Source organism: Typha angustifolia, chromosome 2 (genome assembly GCF_048772165.1).
Source record: "Typha angustifolia cultivar Huaian chromosome 2, ASM4877216v1, whole genome shotgun sequence".
In the NCBI taxonomy this organism is placed as follows: Eukaryota; Viridiplantae; Streptophyta; class Magnoliopsida; order Poales; family Typhaceae; genus Typha; species Typha angustifolia.
The window spans coordinates 2,730,205-2,747,529 of record NC_133240.1 but is presented as its reverse complement, the minus strand read 5'-3'; the positions used below and the strand labels follow the sequence as shown (position 1 = coordinate 2,747,529).

At 36.7% G+C, this 17,325-nt stretch overlaps 1 protein-coding gene across 1 annotated transcript; it reads left to right on the top strand.

The window, feature by feature from the left end:
* Positions 1-13,210: 13,210 nt before the first annotated feature.
* LOC140772661 (uncharacterized) lies at positions 13,211-14,041 on the top strand. Its single transcript, XM_073114837.1, has one exon. The coding sequence runs from the start codon at positions 13,321-13,323 to the stop codon at positions 13,909-13,911; it is 591 nt and encodes a 196-aa protein (XP_072970938.1). The 5' UTR covers positions 13,211-13,320; the 3' UTR covers positions 13,912-14,041.
* Positions 14,042-17,325: the final 3,284 nt, after the last annotated feature.

Below are 17,325 nucleotides of genomic sequence, written 5' to 3'. Positions count from 1 at the left end.
AATTGACTATAATAACTCATAATCAAGAGAAAAATCATATTTTTATGTCAAGAGGATATTATTGAATCTAGGAGTGCATCAATTTTTTTTTTATTTTTATTATTTATAACAAAAACTCTCGATAAATCTGAAACTAAAACCAAAGAAAATTTCAGAGTAAATGAAAACAAAAAAAAATGAAACAAAAGAAACTTGCAAACTAAAAAGAACACACATCCCAATAAAATCAGTCCAAAGCACAAATCCCTAAAGAAGTACGAAGATACTCAAATCTCTGTAAATCCAAAGGTTTTGTAAACAAGTCACCCAACTGTTTCTCCGTCTCAACATGTTCTAGTGCTATTATTTTGTCTTCAACTAACTCGCGTATAAAATGATGTCGGATAACAATATGTTTTGTACGCGAGTGTTGAACAGGATTTTTCAATATATTAATAGCACTCATGTTGTCACAATAAAGCACCATAGTATCTTGTTCAATGCCATAATCCTTGACCATCTGTTTCATCCATAGTAACTGAGAACAACAACTTCCTGCTGCAATGTACTCGGCCTCTGTAGTAGATAAAGATATCGAGTTTTGTTTCTTACTGTGCCAAGCAACCAGATTGTTTCCAATATAAAAACATCTACTTGAAGTACTTTTTCTATCATCACATGAACCTGCCCAATCAGAATCCGTGTATGCCGATATGATAGCACCCGAGTCATAAGTAAACCAGATACCTAAATCAACTGTGCCACTGACATATTTTATGATACGTTTCACAGCAAACAAATGTGACTCCTTGGGTTCAGACTGAAACTTAGCACACACACCGACACTAAATGCAATGTTAGGTCTACTAGCCGTTAAGTACAAAAGACTACCGATCATGCTCCTATACACTGTCTGATCAACACTTTTTCCTGACATGTCCTTACCTAGTTTGGTAGTTGTACTCATAGGAGTTCTAGCATGTTTTGCATTTTCTAAACCAAATTTAGTCACAAGATCCTTAGCATACTTGGTTTGAGCGATAAAAATCCCTCTCTCCAATTGAGTAATTTGAAGCCTTAAAAAGAACTTCAACTCACCCATCATACTCATCTCAAAATGACTGTGCATGAGATCAGCAAACTCCTTAGCTAATAATTGACTCGTCGCCCCGAAGACAATGTCATCTACATATATTTGTGCCACAACTAAACTCATGTTTTCACGTCTAATGAATAATGTCTTGTCCACTCCCCCTCGAGTGAACCCCGCATCCACTAAAAAGGTGGTCAACTTCTCATACCAAGCTCTTGGAGCTTGTTTTAGCCCGTAAAGAGCCTTTTTCAATTTAAAAACATGAGAAGGAAATTTTTGATCTTCGAAACCCTTAGGTTGTTCCACATAAACATCTTCATTCAGGATACCATTTAAGAAAGCACATTTAACATCCATTTAAAACAATTTAAATTTTAAATGACAAGCAATGGCAAGCAGTATACGAATAGACTCTAATCTAGCAACAGAAGCAAATGTCTCATCAAAATCTATACCCTCAACCTGAGTGTATCCCTGTGCTACTAGTCTGGCTTTATTTCGAACTATATTGCCATGTTCATCACTTTTATTTTTGTAGATCCATTTTGTTCCAATAACGTTCACATTCTTAGGTCTAGGAACTAAATACCAAACATTATTCCTAGAAAATTGCTCTAATTCCTCATGCATAGCATTTACCCAAGAATCGTCTAACAATACTTCCTTCACATTTTTAGGTTCAAAAGAAGATGTATAACAAGTAAATGATACCTCACTTTGGATTTGTCGTCTTGTCTTAATTGGTCCATTCAAGTCTCCGATCACTTGTGACAGTGGATGATTTGATTTCACTCTAGCAGATGGTTCCGGTAGGTTGCAGTCATTTTTGTTCATTTCAACTTTGTCCTTGTCCTGATTCTCCATTTCCAGATCAAGCTCCTTTCCTATTTCTTCGTAATATGTATCTGTAGAAACAGAAATAGAAGTAGCTTTAGTTAAGTCAGTCGAGGATTCATCTATCATAACATTAGCAGATTCCATAACAGTAGAAGTTTCAAGGTTAAATACTCTGTAGGCTCTACTATTATTCGAGTACCCCAAGAAGATGCCTTCGCTACTTCTAGTGTCAAATTTAGTCAAATATTCTCGATCACGCAAGATATAACATTTACTACCAAAAACTCGAAAATACTTAACACTAGGTTTCTTACCTTTCCAGATTTCATAAGCAGTCATATTTGTACCTGGTCTTAGATAAACACGATTTATCACATGTACCGCTGTATTGACCGCCTCTGCCCAAAACCTTTGAGTAACCTTTTTAGCGTGAAGCATAACCCTAGCCATTTCCTGCACAACTCGATTTTTTCTTTCAACAATCCCGTTCTGTTGTGGAGTTATAGGAGCTGAAAACTCATGTTGAATACCAAGAGAATCGCAAAATATAGAAAAATTTTCATTTTCAAATTCTCTACCATGATCAGAACGAATCCTAACTAGGGTTGTAGATTTTTCATTCTGCAATTTTAAGCGTAGTGATTTAAAAACTTCAAAGGTTTCAGACTTCTCACGTAGAAAGGCAACCCAGGTATATCTGGAGTAATCATCGACCATTAAGAATATATAGCGTTTACCTCCAAGACTTTCAGTTTTTGTTGGTCCCATCAAGTCCATGTGAACTAATTGTAGCACACGGTCAGTGGTAGCTGTATTTACCTTCTTGTGTGAGATACGAATTTGTTTTCCAATTTGACATGAACCGCACACTCTTTTTGACATTTCTTTTATCTTAGGTATTCCTCTTACCACTTCATGTTTGGACAGAGTAAATAATTCCTTGTGATTCACATGTCCAAGACGTTGATGCCAAAGATCTACAATGTCGAAAGACGCACTGTTACATTTCAGTTTATGTGAAGTTCCAACGACATAGCAATTATCAGATGTTCTAGATCCATAACATATAATATTACCATCATGATCTAGAACAGTACAATCATTTTTGGAGAATTTTACCTCATAATCTTCATCACAAAATTGACTGATGTTTAGTAGATTTGCTTTCAAGCCCTTAACATAAAGAACATTTTCGAGACTAGGAATCCCTAGAGTACTTACCTTTCCTTTACCTATTACCTTTGATGAATTACCATCTCCGAATGTCACAACTCCCCCTTCATGTTTTTCAAGATTAGAAAATAACGACTTGTCACCCGACATATGTCTTGAACAGCCACTGTCTAAATACCATAAATCAGAATTTAAAGCTTTCAAGGCTGTATGCACAACATAACATTTCAAATCACTTTTCTTGACCCATATGGTTTTTGTTTTCATCCCATAAATGAAAGCAGTTCTAGGTTTTTGCAAAAATTTACAATGAGGTCGAATATGCCCTAGAATGCCGCAATGATAGCATGTCGGAACAAACCCTTTTCTACTCACCTTTTGTCGAGGAGTGTGACTAAAGTTTATCTTTGGTGCCGTCAAAGATTCACCAGTTTGTAGATTCAACTTCAATTTTGAAGGATTCATCCAGGATTGCTTTGAAAATACGATTGATGGCTTCAGGTATTCTTCCTTTTGTTTACCTGCAGAAACAAAAACAGTTTTATTATTATTTGAATTACCAGTATATCCAACACCATACCTGTCTTTTCCAGAGATCTGAGCTTTTAGAATCTCGTCCAGTTTGTTCTTCCCTTTTAGAAAAGTAACTTCCTTATGCAATCGCTCTAGTTCAATTTCATCAGCCTTCATTTTATTTTTCGCATTGTCAAGTTGTTCAGAAAGGTCTTTGACACGTTCAAGCTCCAATTTGTACTTCTCCTCAAATTGAATTCTTTCTGGTTCAATTTCCTTGAGTCGTTGAAGTAGTCTAAGATTGCTTTTCTTGAGTTTAAACGACTCCAGGTACAAGTCATTATATGCCTTTTGAATTTCAGATTCATCTTCCTCAGCCGGTAGCATATCAAGATCATCTGTATTATCAGTATCATCAACAGAGTCAGTATTAAGCAGAGAAGAGGCAAAGGCTACAAAGTTTTCTTCGTCTTTATCAGAATCATCATTAGATTCATCTAAATCATCCCAAGTAACTTTCATAGCTTTGCCCTTTCTCTTAAGACGATTAGGGCATTCTTGTGCGATGTGTCCAAAACCAGAACATTCAAAACATTGAACTTTATTTTCAGAATTCTTATTTTTCTGTTTGACATTGTTGTTGCTACCACCTGTATTCGAAGTCACAGTATTCTTCTTTTTCACAAAAGTTTTGTTTTTTTCAAACTTTTCAGTATTCAACTTGTTTGGCTTCCGAAAGAATTTATTGAACTTTTTGACAAACATAGCCAACATCTCAACATCTAAATCACCTTCATCTTCAGACTCCTCTAAATTTTGTTCAACAGTGGATAGAGCTATCCCTTTGGACTTCCTCGGTTTTGAAAGACTGGACTCAAATGTTTGTAGATTTCCTACCAATTGTTCAACTTTCATAGAGTCAATGTCCTTACTTTCCTCAATAGCTGTAACTTTCGCCTGAAACCTTTCTGGAAGAGACCTAAGGATCTTACGGACAATTCTATTTTCAGGAATTTTCTCTCCTAGGTTGAAATTGGAGTTGACTATATCACTTAACTTTGCATAAAACTCATCAAATGTTTCATTCTCCTCCATACGTAGGGTTTCAAAATTAGTAGTCAACCTCTGAAGTTTTGAAAGTTTTACAGCCATAGTACCTTCATGAGTTGTTTCTAAGATCATCCAGGCTTGTTTTGCTATTTCACAAGTAGATATTCTTCTAAATTCTTTCGAGGAAACACAACTAAAAATTGCATTTATTGCTTTGCTATTCCAGCCAACTTTTTCATAATCTGTTTTATCCCATGACTCAATCGGTTTCTCAACTAACTCATCATTCACCATGTACATTGGTGGACTCCAACCGTTCATAATGGCCATCCAAACTCTCTCATCTATAGACTTCAAATAAGCTCTCATCCTAGCTTTCCAATATCCATAATTTGATCCATCTAGAATAGGAGGTCTAATAGATGAGGGTCCATCTCTATGAAAATCCATGCCTATTTGATCTCTCTCAAAGAGTGAGAGAACCCGCTCTGATACCAATTGAAAAACCCCTAGACACACGTATGTATCTAACCTCTAGGCAATGATACTTCTCGTTCACTTAAGTAAAAGTTGGAAGAAATATTAAAAACGAAAGTAGAGATGAACGCTAGGATTTTAACGTGGAAAACCCAAACGGGAAAAAACCACGGATCCAAACTCGGATCAAAACCAATCACTATGATAGTAGCAGTTACAAGACTGACTCACAAAACAACCCGTCGATCCAAACGACTTTGTTCCTCTCAGTCTTGATCGCTAGAACCCACAATTCACTGCTTCTTGTGATTGAAGTCCAATCTCAGTAGCCCTCGAGATTGATATTTCGTCTAGATCACCCTTAAGACGAAAGATTAAGATTTGTAGATACGAAGGGCCTTGTTTGTTGAAGAACCGATGTAGCCTCCAAAAAGTCTCCTTGAATAATCTTCTTCAACCACCCTAGGTTAGGGCAACACTATCCTTATATATGATCTCCAAGATAGAGCCAAATCCAAGTCATATTCGTACTCACGAAAATCCAATAAATTGCAAACTTTATATGTGCGTTCGAACGCGGTCCGAGTGCGTTCGAACGGCCTAACTTAATCTCAGGTGCGTTCGAACGGGCCCAAGTGCGTTCGAACGCGACAGCTTGAATTCTTCAGGTTGCGTTCGAACGCGTTTGTGAACGCTGCTCTCGGTCTGTGTGAACGCAGTACCCGCGTTCGAACGCGTTTGTGAATGCAGTGCCCGCGTTCGAACGCGTTTGTGAACGCGGTGAGAACGTGAGGCTTTTCTCCAATGATCTTGCAATTCTTCACACCAGTGATATTCTAGACTTGTGTAAAGCTCAAATACATGAAAGAATACACTTAGAATATTTTGTACAAAATTGCCAATAAATAAAAAACCTAACACCTTAGCTGATAGTTAGCATAATATCGAAGAAGATGAACGAGGAAGGAGCAACCTTGGAAGATTAGGGACTCATCTATGTTCTTATGGGTGTTTCCCAGTGCCTCCACCACTACTTGCAGCCGCTAGTGATGAGCCACCCATGTGGGTGAGGACATTAATAAAGTCAACAAAAGAGAGCTCCAAGGGGATCGAAAAGGTGATCTAAAATTTAATGGCCATTCTCCAAGCCCAGCACGGCCACCCCGCGCTGCCAACACCACGACCCATGGTGGAAATGGCTAGCCACGGCTAGAGGATTCCACCTAGGAGAGAGGTGGAGGGAAGTCCCAAACCATGACGAAAAGTCCTCCTCTAGCCACCGTGGACACTGTCCAAACACCACAAACTCAGACTACCGCCATAGAAACGTCAAAGTAGCAGGCCAAAGAGGGGGCAAGGTCATCTTCTCCTCCCATTATGGAAGGTAGAGCCAAAAATTCTAGCTTTCCACCGACGGCGATTCAGCCCCCACTGGCCCATGCCACAATGCCAAGTCTCTTCCACGGGATCCTCATGCCCGAGCCAAGCCAGCGGCTGCCGTAAGAGACGGTCGACGGCTGTAGCAAGAGACAGCCGATAGACCACCTGTGGCAGTTCTCTCCACTAACCGACTACAATCCCATGGTTGACTTCATAGCCACTAGTGAGCGTTGGATGGCCAAGCGCGATACCCTTATACGCTGCAGCCTTTCCCGAGCCCCACCTCATACAGAGCGCCGCACACCATTCATCCCACCACCGTAGCTCCACTATAATAGGGCCAAGGGTACTAGCCACAGCCACTAGGATCAGTGGGGACCACTAGAGGTGTGCCGTGGTGGCCCATGCAGCTAGCCAAAACTATGGAGAATAATATCCCTCCACCGTCTTATACTAGCATTCCACCATCGCAAGGAGTAGCTAGAATCGTAGAGAATAATCTCCCTCCACCATCTTATACTAGCGATCCAAGACCGAACCCAACCACCGCCATCCCCCATGCAACCTATGGTAGCATTGCTAGGCCAAATTCCAAATTTAACCCTAGGGTTAGGGTTAGGTTATTTGCATGAAGGTGATGAAGTGCACAATTTTTGAGGCAGGTCAATTTTTTGCTAACTAGTTTGACCACATCATGTGAACTAGTTTTAAACTTGTGTACATAACCCAGAGTATGAGTATGGGTTAAGGATGATTGGTGGGCCTATGAGCCCAATGGGCCCGCCCCATCAGACTCAACCGAACCCGTATGTAGCCTATGCACGACATGAGCCGAACTTGTGGACCTATGACCTATGTGACTAGCCTCGACCATGAGGTCACTTGGTCGGTATTAACAAGTCACATTTTGAGATCCAATCTCGAATCGTCAAGCATGATGTTCCAAAATTCTCTAGAGGAGATTCATTATACTAGACCTATCTAGCGGAGTAAATTTTCACATACACTCACTCACCAGAAGGTCCAGTTAGCATCATTTCACTTGGAGAGCATGGCGATTAGGTGGTACTGGTCGACTGAGTGGACTTGACCATTCAAGTCTTGGTAAGATTTTGCAGATGCAATTTGTGCTTGCTTCGGTCCGACCCAATATGAGGATTTTCAGGCCATGTTGACTAAGCTGACTTAGTCAACAACAATTTGAGCTTATCGAGAAGAATTCTAGTGGATTTGCAATCGGGTCACTAACTGGTCAGACTCAGCCCGAAAGCAAATATTCATTAGTGGGGTCAGATTTGACATTTAGATTGAGTTCAAGGCTTTAAGGCCAACTATTTTCGATGATGTCTTCTTCGAAGCTTTTTTGATAGAGCCCAAGTTGGATCAATTGAATCAGATCCGCAAGGAGAAGAGAAAAAAGATGGCCCATGCCCACAGCCCACTAGAGATTGCATCTACCTTGATTCAGCTTGCACAGATGGCTCAGCCTAACTAACAGATGATCTTATTCTACTTTATACCCTATGACTTGGAGGAGTGTAGAAAGAAAGACTTGTGTATTTACTGTGATGACCAATTTACCCTCGATCATAAATGCAAGCATTAATCAACCCATGTCATATTCCTAGATAGACTCGAAAAGGATGAACATGAGTCCACTAATTGGCACGGTAAGTTGTATGGGTATAAAGACGTGAGAGACTAGTCACCTTGAGGATAAAGTGTCAGAAGCATGCTGGATTGTTACAATCCAACAATGTGGGTTAGGTCAGTCGAGTTGTTTAAGTCAACTTAAGTTAGTTAGATTTATCTTATTATTTTAAGTTTCAAAAATATAAGATAATCCACATGTGAATCTGATCCGCTAGAATTTTTACTCCTATAAATAGGAGTGGACATGTGTTGATAATTATCATTGAATGAATCTGAGTTTAGCCAAATATTTCTTATCATCTTTATCTTTTACCGTTGTCGTTAGATTACCTTTATCTTTCTACGAGTATATCATAGCCTTAGAACCTCCGCCATACTTTACGACCGTCCACCACCCTCTGACGATAGCTGCAACGTCAGATATTTACTGTTCTGTCATATTTAGACCTTTCTCCACTCTTTTATTTTTAGCTTTTTATATTGATGTCGGATTCACATGAAATTAGAGTTATTAAAATCCTAACTCATGAGACTACCACCACATAAATATTTATAAATTTCTTACATTTAGATAGGATCTAGTTTGTAACAAGTTGATATGCTTTCATTGGTTAGATCCTTGCCTTTTGAGCTTCCAGATCCACCACTACTAGTAGCATGCATACCATCTAATAGCATATCTACTATAAAATAGTGAGGAAAAGGCTTATCTCTAACTTGAAAACTTACCATTTTCCTACCCATATTAGAATAAATTAGTGCCAATCCTATGGATACAATATAATTTAGATTATTCAACTAAGCACATTAGACTGTGATTTGTATAATACAAGTTGAATTAATTTTATTTGCGTACTAGGTGTAATATGATAGTTTATTATAGCATCTGTGAGCCTTGCCAAATTATGTAGCCATCCAGTATTATTGTTGTAAATTTAGATGTTTATATATTAAAATGTTTGTTTGAATTGTAGTAATAATTTATTTTTAGAATGGATTATCTCAAGTATAGGTTTGTCTTTATGTGATTGACTTCGCCCATCCATATCATGTGCATCACACATGCCGTGCGGGAGTAAACGTGGCCAGCAGGTGGAGGCATTACATATGAAAAAACAAACTTAGACACGCGTATGTATATAAACCCTAGGCAATGATATCAACCCTTTACTTAAATAAATACGGAATAAATATCAAAGAGTAAAGCAAAGATGAGTGCCAAAATTTTTACATGGAAAAACCCAAATAGAAAAAGCTACAGATCCAAACTTAGATTAAAACCAATCACTAAACTTGTAACAGTTACAAGACTGACTTACAAAACAACTCGTCGATCCTCACGACTTTATTTTTCTCAGTCTTGCTTGCTAAAATCCATAATTCACTACTTCCTGTGATTGATCTCCAATCTCAGTAGCTCTCGAAATTGATCCTTTGTCTAGATGACCCTTAAGATGAAAGTTTAGTGCATTGGAGAACAGATGGACCTTGTTGGTGGAAGAACATTTTAGCTCTAAGAAATCCTTTTCAAAAGCAATCACCCACATCTCTATAGTTAGGACATCCCAACTCTTATATAGATTAATAAGATAAGGTTAAATCTAAGTCAAAATAGAACTCTTGAAAGTCCAAAAACTTGCATGGTACGTGGGTGCATTCGAACACGACCCGAGTGCATTCGAACGGCTAAAACGTATTATCTATATGTGCGAACGCCTGATTTCGCATTCGAACACAGAGCGAATGCGGTGTTAAAGGATGTAGGGTGTGTTCGAACAGGACCAAAATGCGTTCGAACGCCATGTTCAAATAGCAGCCTAGACAATTGAATGCAGAGTGCCTGTTCCTATGTTTTTAGATAAAATTTCATACTTCTTCAACCAACATGACACTATTTAATCACTTCAATAACGATTTTAAAATCATTTTGAATACTTTGACTTTAAAATTAATCTTTCACTTTAATATTCTTTATCAAATATTTCATAACTCGTCATAACTTGTGCATATGCTCATATATTTTGAAACACAATTTGCCTAGTACAAATAAAACCTAACAACATACTTGAATTAATTCTAGCATGTTAGGTTAGTATTTTGTTGCATTTACCCTCGTGGAAGATGATTGTCGATTCGAGTTGCTATTCTGGAAAGAACTTAATATAGAACTTTTGAAGGCAATAGGGGTCTATTGAATTGTTGAAATGATCTGAGATTCAAATATATTGTTTCTCTGGAAGTTAGAAATACAATGCAACTAGAATCTCGTTGATTGGGTATGTAGATTAAAAGATATAGAAAAATAATGACCAAAGGTTAGGAGATGACGAGATAGATGTGGATGATGTGGTTAGGGTTGTGAGAGATGATGTTGGCTGTAGTGGATGGAATAGTATCTTGAATAAGATAGAGGAGAAGGAAGCTTCAAGGTATGGCCGGTCGGTAGAGTGAGGAGGAAGAAGTGACGGAAAATTAACCTCAGCCATAGAAGGAAGCTCGAGGTAGATATCGAGGGGGAGGAAGGAGGAGGGAGAAGATTGGCTTAACCCTAGATGCAAAACTAAAGTTCCAATAATTAATAATCTCAAGGTGATTGCTTTTCTACATATTAGAGGCTAGCTAATCATCTAAAAACTTTAAACAAATCCTAATATGAAACAACTTAACTAATGGGCATTGAAACGCCCTTCGATGTCGAACAGCCAAATATAAGGTTATGTATGTGTGAATGCTATACGGGCATTTGAACACCTTTTGGTCATGTTTGAATGCATCCGCTAGAAGTCGTCTTATTTTTCCAAATCAAAAACATAAAATGATCCAATTCGAAGCAGGTTGGTCATATCTAATATGTATCTTAATGAAGAACCGCAACATACTTATTGGTGCGAAGGCATTTATGGGAGATTGGGTCTCTTCAGTCAATATGCTTATTTTAGTTAGTTTTGCTGAACCAGATGTGTAATCCTCAGTCAATATGATAATGCCTAGCTAGGAAACCATAAGTTGTTTTGGAAGGACTCAAGCTTATTTCAAAGCATTGGAGACATAGTAGGTGTTGGCTCTTTAGTGATTGTCTCTTTATGGTTAAGACCATCAACGTGCAGATTGATAAGGTCGATTGGTTAATCTACTATATTGTGGATGATTGTAAATGTGGATTTCTTTTCTTCGTTCGATTGGAGTAAGGTACACGAGTCAATATACTAATCTATCGATTCAAGATTGTATCTTGACAGAATAGACTAATCCACTAACTTCGAATTTAAATAAATATTCTATGTCTAAGGACTTCTATAAAAAAAAATTAACTTTTTTCAGTGTATTATGTTGAATCACTTTGTATTACGCTAATTCATAATATAATACGTTATTTGATAATGTATTACATTGATGACTCATGAATAAAGTTATAGGCCACCACAAAATATATTCCTTCTTTATGTTCTAATTATATTGTAGGTTAATTATATTAGCTTCTGTAAACTTTTATTATTTTTTATATAGCTCTCAGGAACTATCATTAATTTTCTATATAGCTCCTTTGAATTATTATTATTTTTTATATATATTTTTTTTAAAAAAATTTTACCACATAAACTAAGAATTTTTTTATCAGATAGACTAAAGAATTAAGGGGCTTATGTGGATATTCTTTTTAAGTTCAGGAGATCTAAGCAGATATAAAAAAGCTCAGGGTGTGGATATAAAAGATAATAATAGTTTAAGAAGTTAAGTGTAATTTCCTCTTAGAATTTTAAGGAATCATAAAAATAGAACGGGAATCTGTAAAAGAGCGATTTTTTTTACTTGTAAGAAGGAAGAGAGAAGGCGGTACGAAGAAGAACAGAAGTTTTGCTCCTTAAGGAGGGAGAAGAAAAATATAATTTTTTTATTAGAATAGAATAACAATATTTTTAATCAAGTGTAAGACACATTTAATATAACGAATAAATGACTTGTATATCTCTCGTTCCATTTTTCTGAGGACAGTCTGGAAAAGAAATAATGAAATGGCTAATCATGCAAAGAAAACAAAAATTGGGTCTCTCCGACAAAATCAGAAAAATAAAGTGTGCTTTTAATACGAATCACCCTATCTTCTTAGTAATGTATTAAAAAGGCCTTAATTTTTGTCTTTATATTCACATTCTACCATATAAAAATTTAGCATTTAACATTTGCACGTTTTTTAATTCCTTAAAAACATTCTAAAATAGTTTTTTTTTGACAAATCATTAAGAAGTTAAATATATATGCTAATTAAATTAATATCCTTAAGTAAATTTTAAAGATTATAATAAAATATGAGGGAATCAGATTTTTAAGACCAAACTGAGGAATATTTTATATATTTCACTTTTTTGTTTTATTTATAAAAAAATGAAACATCCTTAGTTTCTTAGTTGTTGTTTGGTTAAAATTAACTTAGATTTAAAATTAGGATTGAAATTTAATTGGCACAATCCTGCGTAGGTCAATCTAGGTGCATTGTAAAATGCACGCGTAACACATTCATATATTCGACAATCTTAATCGTGTCCACTCTTAATTCTATTTCTCAAATGTCCTAATTACTGTGTTTGTTATCCTGTGGTAGTGGTGATCATTGGAACGATCGGTCCAAGCCTAGGCCAAACCTACTTGATTTTAACTAGCTTAAGTCCGGCTTGATCTGAACCTGATTTGATCCCAGGCTGACTAGAGCTCGAGATGGTAAATAGGCAGAATTGGCTAGGCCTTTTTGCCTACCCGACTTAACATGAAAGCCCAACCCATTAAGCTTGATCATGGCCCAACCTATTATGTATGTCTATTTTCATTATTTTTTTTATAAAAAGAAATTAAAATGTCTTCATGAAAGCCCATTATATAATGTTTTTAATTTAGCCCATTATGTTACGCCCGGCCCATGCATGGTCTAGTGAGTGATGCCGATAATGTCTATAGCGTTCTAGTCCGACACAGGCGCTGCACGTCCAATGATCATCTCAATTAAGTTAGCATCCGACAGGTCCAACCGAGACATATGTTTGCAAATCGGGTAAGTACTTAGGATCCATTAAGTTGACGCTCTAAGAATTGCGAGATTTCCCAAATTCCGAACTCTTCAAATCGAATTCCATTTCTTGATCTCTCTCTCATCGCCTTACCACACGAGCAAGATGAACGGCAGGAGGAATACCGCCGCCAAATCCAAGAAGAGCTCCCTTATCGACCCTAACGCCGACGTGGACGATCTCCTCCGCGCCGCCGAGGACGATCTCCTCCTCCGGCTCCAGGTCAATTCCCACCCGATCTCCTCCTCCTCTTCCTCCTCCTTAGATCCCGACCTAGATCGCCGCCTCCAGGCCCTCAGATTCCAACCCGTCAAATCCTCAGCTCCCTCGGAGAGCAGAAAGCACGGCGATGAGGAGGTGGGAAGAATCCTCGGCGACGATCTCGCGGCTAGGTTCGCTGCACTCAAGGCATCTCCGGGTTCGGATCCTGTCGCGGATCGTGGTGGGTTCTGTGACGATGGTGGTGGTGAGGGGTCGGAGAAGGAGGTGGAGAAGGTGTTGCAGTGGGCGATGGATGTGGCTCGGCTCGATGCCAAGTCGAAAGATAGCAGCGATGGTGAGGTGGGTGAGGATGAGGATGGCAGTAGTCATGGTGATGAGGAAGATAAAGAGCAGGAGGAGGAGCAGGAAGAGGAGAGTCTGGGGAAGGAGAAGAGGAAGGCCACGGCGAAGACCAAGAAGTGGTTTTTCTTTTGATTTTGTTTTATTCTTATTCTTTTTCCTTTTCCTTTTCCTTTTTTTACCTTGTGGATATTGAGAATAAAAGTTCTCTTTTTCAGTCCTTAACTATCTACCAGCTTGTATTGAACGTTTAACTAAATTACTTGTCATGTGAAATAAGAATCCATTTGTTGGAAGCATTTATCTTTTCTTATTGTTTATGGTTTTTTGTACTAAAAATTTATTTGGTTTTTAATTTGACAGGGTTATTTTTAGTTTTTCTTGTACTTAGAGATTTTTTTTTTCTTATTATTTTTTTCAACTTTGTTTTTTTTTTTTTTTGTATTCGAGTCTCTCGTTACATGTCATAGACAGAGAAAGCAATATTTTTAACGTGAAGATGATTGACTAAACGTTGTAGGAATGAATTGAGCTTCTTTTTCTTCTCCTTTTTCTTCTTCTTCTTTCAATTTGTGCATTTCGAAACTTATCTTCATCATCTTGTCTCACCTTTGTTTCATTTATTATATTCATAAGAATAGAATATCTATCTGACCGTAATGTGACGATTTTGTTTCACTATAATGATACTATTATTTTGAACGATAATAAAAGAAATTTGCACTATGAGGGCAGTTGTATCGTTCACAAAAGTATAAGCAGACAATCACTTTGTTAGATTTGAAGTCGAAGTTCTCCAAAGTGATATGAATCCCTCCAGATGAGTTTGAAGTTTCTTTGAAGTTCTATTCCCTTTGACAACCACGATATATTTATTGATATCTTCGAAGATAGTGATGTTGTAAAAATGTATAATCAATGTCGAGCCATACAAATTTTTGGAATAAGGAAAGAGAAGAATTTATTCGGGTGAGTTAATATTTTATGTTTATGATTACATTGAACAGATGCACGAAAATTACTTTTTGCCTACTTTAGTGACGACATTAAACATAAAAGTCATTATTAATTAACATATGTCGTACTTTAATGACAGCATTCGTAATTTAGTTAAGAATTTCATAATTGAACTACGAATTAAGCTATGAATTTCGTAATTTAGGTATGAATTTCGTAATTGAACTATTAATTATCTATAAATTTCGTAATTAAACTACAAATATAGTAGCTAAATTTGTAATTGAACTACAAATTTCATAATTAAACGATGAATTTAGTTACGAATCTCATAATTAAACTATGAATTTAGCTACGAATTTCTTAATATTTGACATCATCATGTTATTAATGTTATTTTAGGACAATCCAGATGAAAAATTCCATAAATGAGCAGCTGCCTATTGTTTTAAATGTTCCAAATCCTAGTAATATTAACTTGGATACTTTAGGGGCAAAAGGATCATCTCTTCTCAATTATCCTAATGATGAGCCCTTCAACTTAAATGGACAATATGTACTAGATAGAGAGATTAATTCTCCTGTACATGATCCTCATAATATTGTCACAGCAAATGTTATTGATTTCCATGACGACAATGAGAATCTTGGTGAAGAATTTTCTATTATTAATTGTACTGATTCGTCTTTAAATGAGAAAACAGATCGCAATCTTCAAGAAGAATTCCCTATCTTTGATTCTATTGATCTATCTCTACAAACTTGTCCGTCCAACCTTATAGTGATAATGAACATATTTCAAGTACAACATTTAGAAACTCCTAAAGTTGAAGTGGCACAATATATCACATCAGATGATTTATTTATATGATAGATATTTAGAAACTCATCAGAGTTTGCAAAAGCATTGAAATCATTTGCTATCAAACATAGATTTGAATTAAAACCTATTAAAACTAACCCTTAGAAGTTTATTGCCCGATATAGTTTAGAGGAATGTCCATGGAAGATAAAGGCTATAGGAATAGCAGGTGTTGATACGTTCAGAATAAAGTATCTTATTAGACAACACACATGTAGTAGAGGTATATCTGGAGGGATCATAAGTAATATACAAGTTTATTCATACGCAATAAAGTACGTAAGTAGGTGCTGAAGAGTACTGAAGTATACACATAAAAAATGATTCAACTTGAAATGCAGAAAAAATATAGTGTTTCAGTAAGTTATTATAAGGCTATCGTGCTAAATAGAAGGCAATAGAAGAGATTCGTGGTAGCTATGAGGAACATTACAAGTGGTTGCAAGGCTATTTCTATGAGCTTAAAATGAGGGATCCTGATACAGTGACTAAACTTTAATGGGCTGACTGTGAACGTTTTAAGCGTGTAATTTGGGCTTTTAGTGTATGCTTGCGTTAATTCAAGTTACTTACACTTACGGTCATTGCTCGGCATGTACGCGACTTTCTTAACAAGCAAGTATAAAAGTTGCTTACTTGCGGTGACAAGTTTGGATGCCAATAATCAAATCCGTCCAATAGCATTTTGTGTTGTCGAAGCTGAAAATACTGAACCATGGACCTAGTTTTTATATCATTTTCGGATATCAATTAAACCGTTCGAACATATGACGATATTATTATATAGATAAAAGAGGCTGATTCATGTATTGGATGATGTATTTCCTAAAGCTTGTCATGGATATTGTATGATGCGCCTCTCCCAAAACCTTCCAAATGGTCCAAAGGGTTCTCCTCAATGCAATAAATTTTAGGTAGCAACACAAGTTTATAGAGACATGGAATTTAATTACCTCATGGAGAAGATGAAATAAGAGTTTCCTCAACAGTATGCTTACATAAGTAAAATTCCTACAAGTACGTGGGCTAATTATTGTTTTCTAGGTAAAAGATAGTTTACACTAACAATCAATATGTCTGATAGCCTAAACAATAATATTCGTCAATTGAAGGCTATGTTTGTATAATCTTTGATGGAGACGACAAGACAAAACATAACTGAATTATATTTTAATCGAATAGCACTTGTTGAAAAATGTAGTACTCATATGGTTTAAAAAATTGAAGATGCTCTAGATATTTTTGTGAAAATGCTTGATTTGTCAATGTCATTCTGTCCTCTATTTCTGAATTTCAGATTAACACCTTTGATAGAAGTTATGTTGTGAACATTGAAAAAAGAACTTTGATATACTTAGTTAGAGTCTTTTCTTATTGCATTAGTTATTTGTTTCTATTAAAATAAATTTTCTATAGGCCGCGTTCCAACGCGGTTGAGAGCGTGTTTGAACACCTTTGTAAACGCCTGCATCAGGTTTGCAAAAACAGAGAACGCGAAATAGGCGCATTCGAACATCCCATCACGTTCGCATCGACAGAGAATGTCTTTTGTGTGTTCAAACACGATTGGTCGCGTTCTAATGCGATCGACGTGAGTCCACTAGAATGAAGGTTAATAATTATTATTTTGGCTTATTGGCTAACCTCTATAAAGGTGTTGATGGCAACCAAAATCATTATGCTATTGGAATACTGGTTTCTTGCCTCTCTATCTTCTCTCTACCCTAATC

What these genes read in the sequence shown, in the direction of transcription:
- LOC140772661 (XM_073114837.1), top strand. Translation starts at nt 13,321, where the DNA reads ATGAACGGCAGGAGGAATACCGCCGCCAAATCCAAGAAGAGCTCCCTT.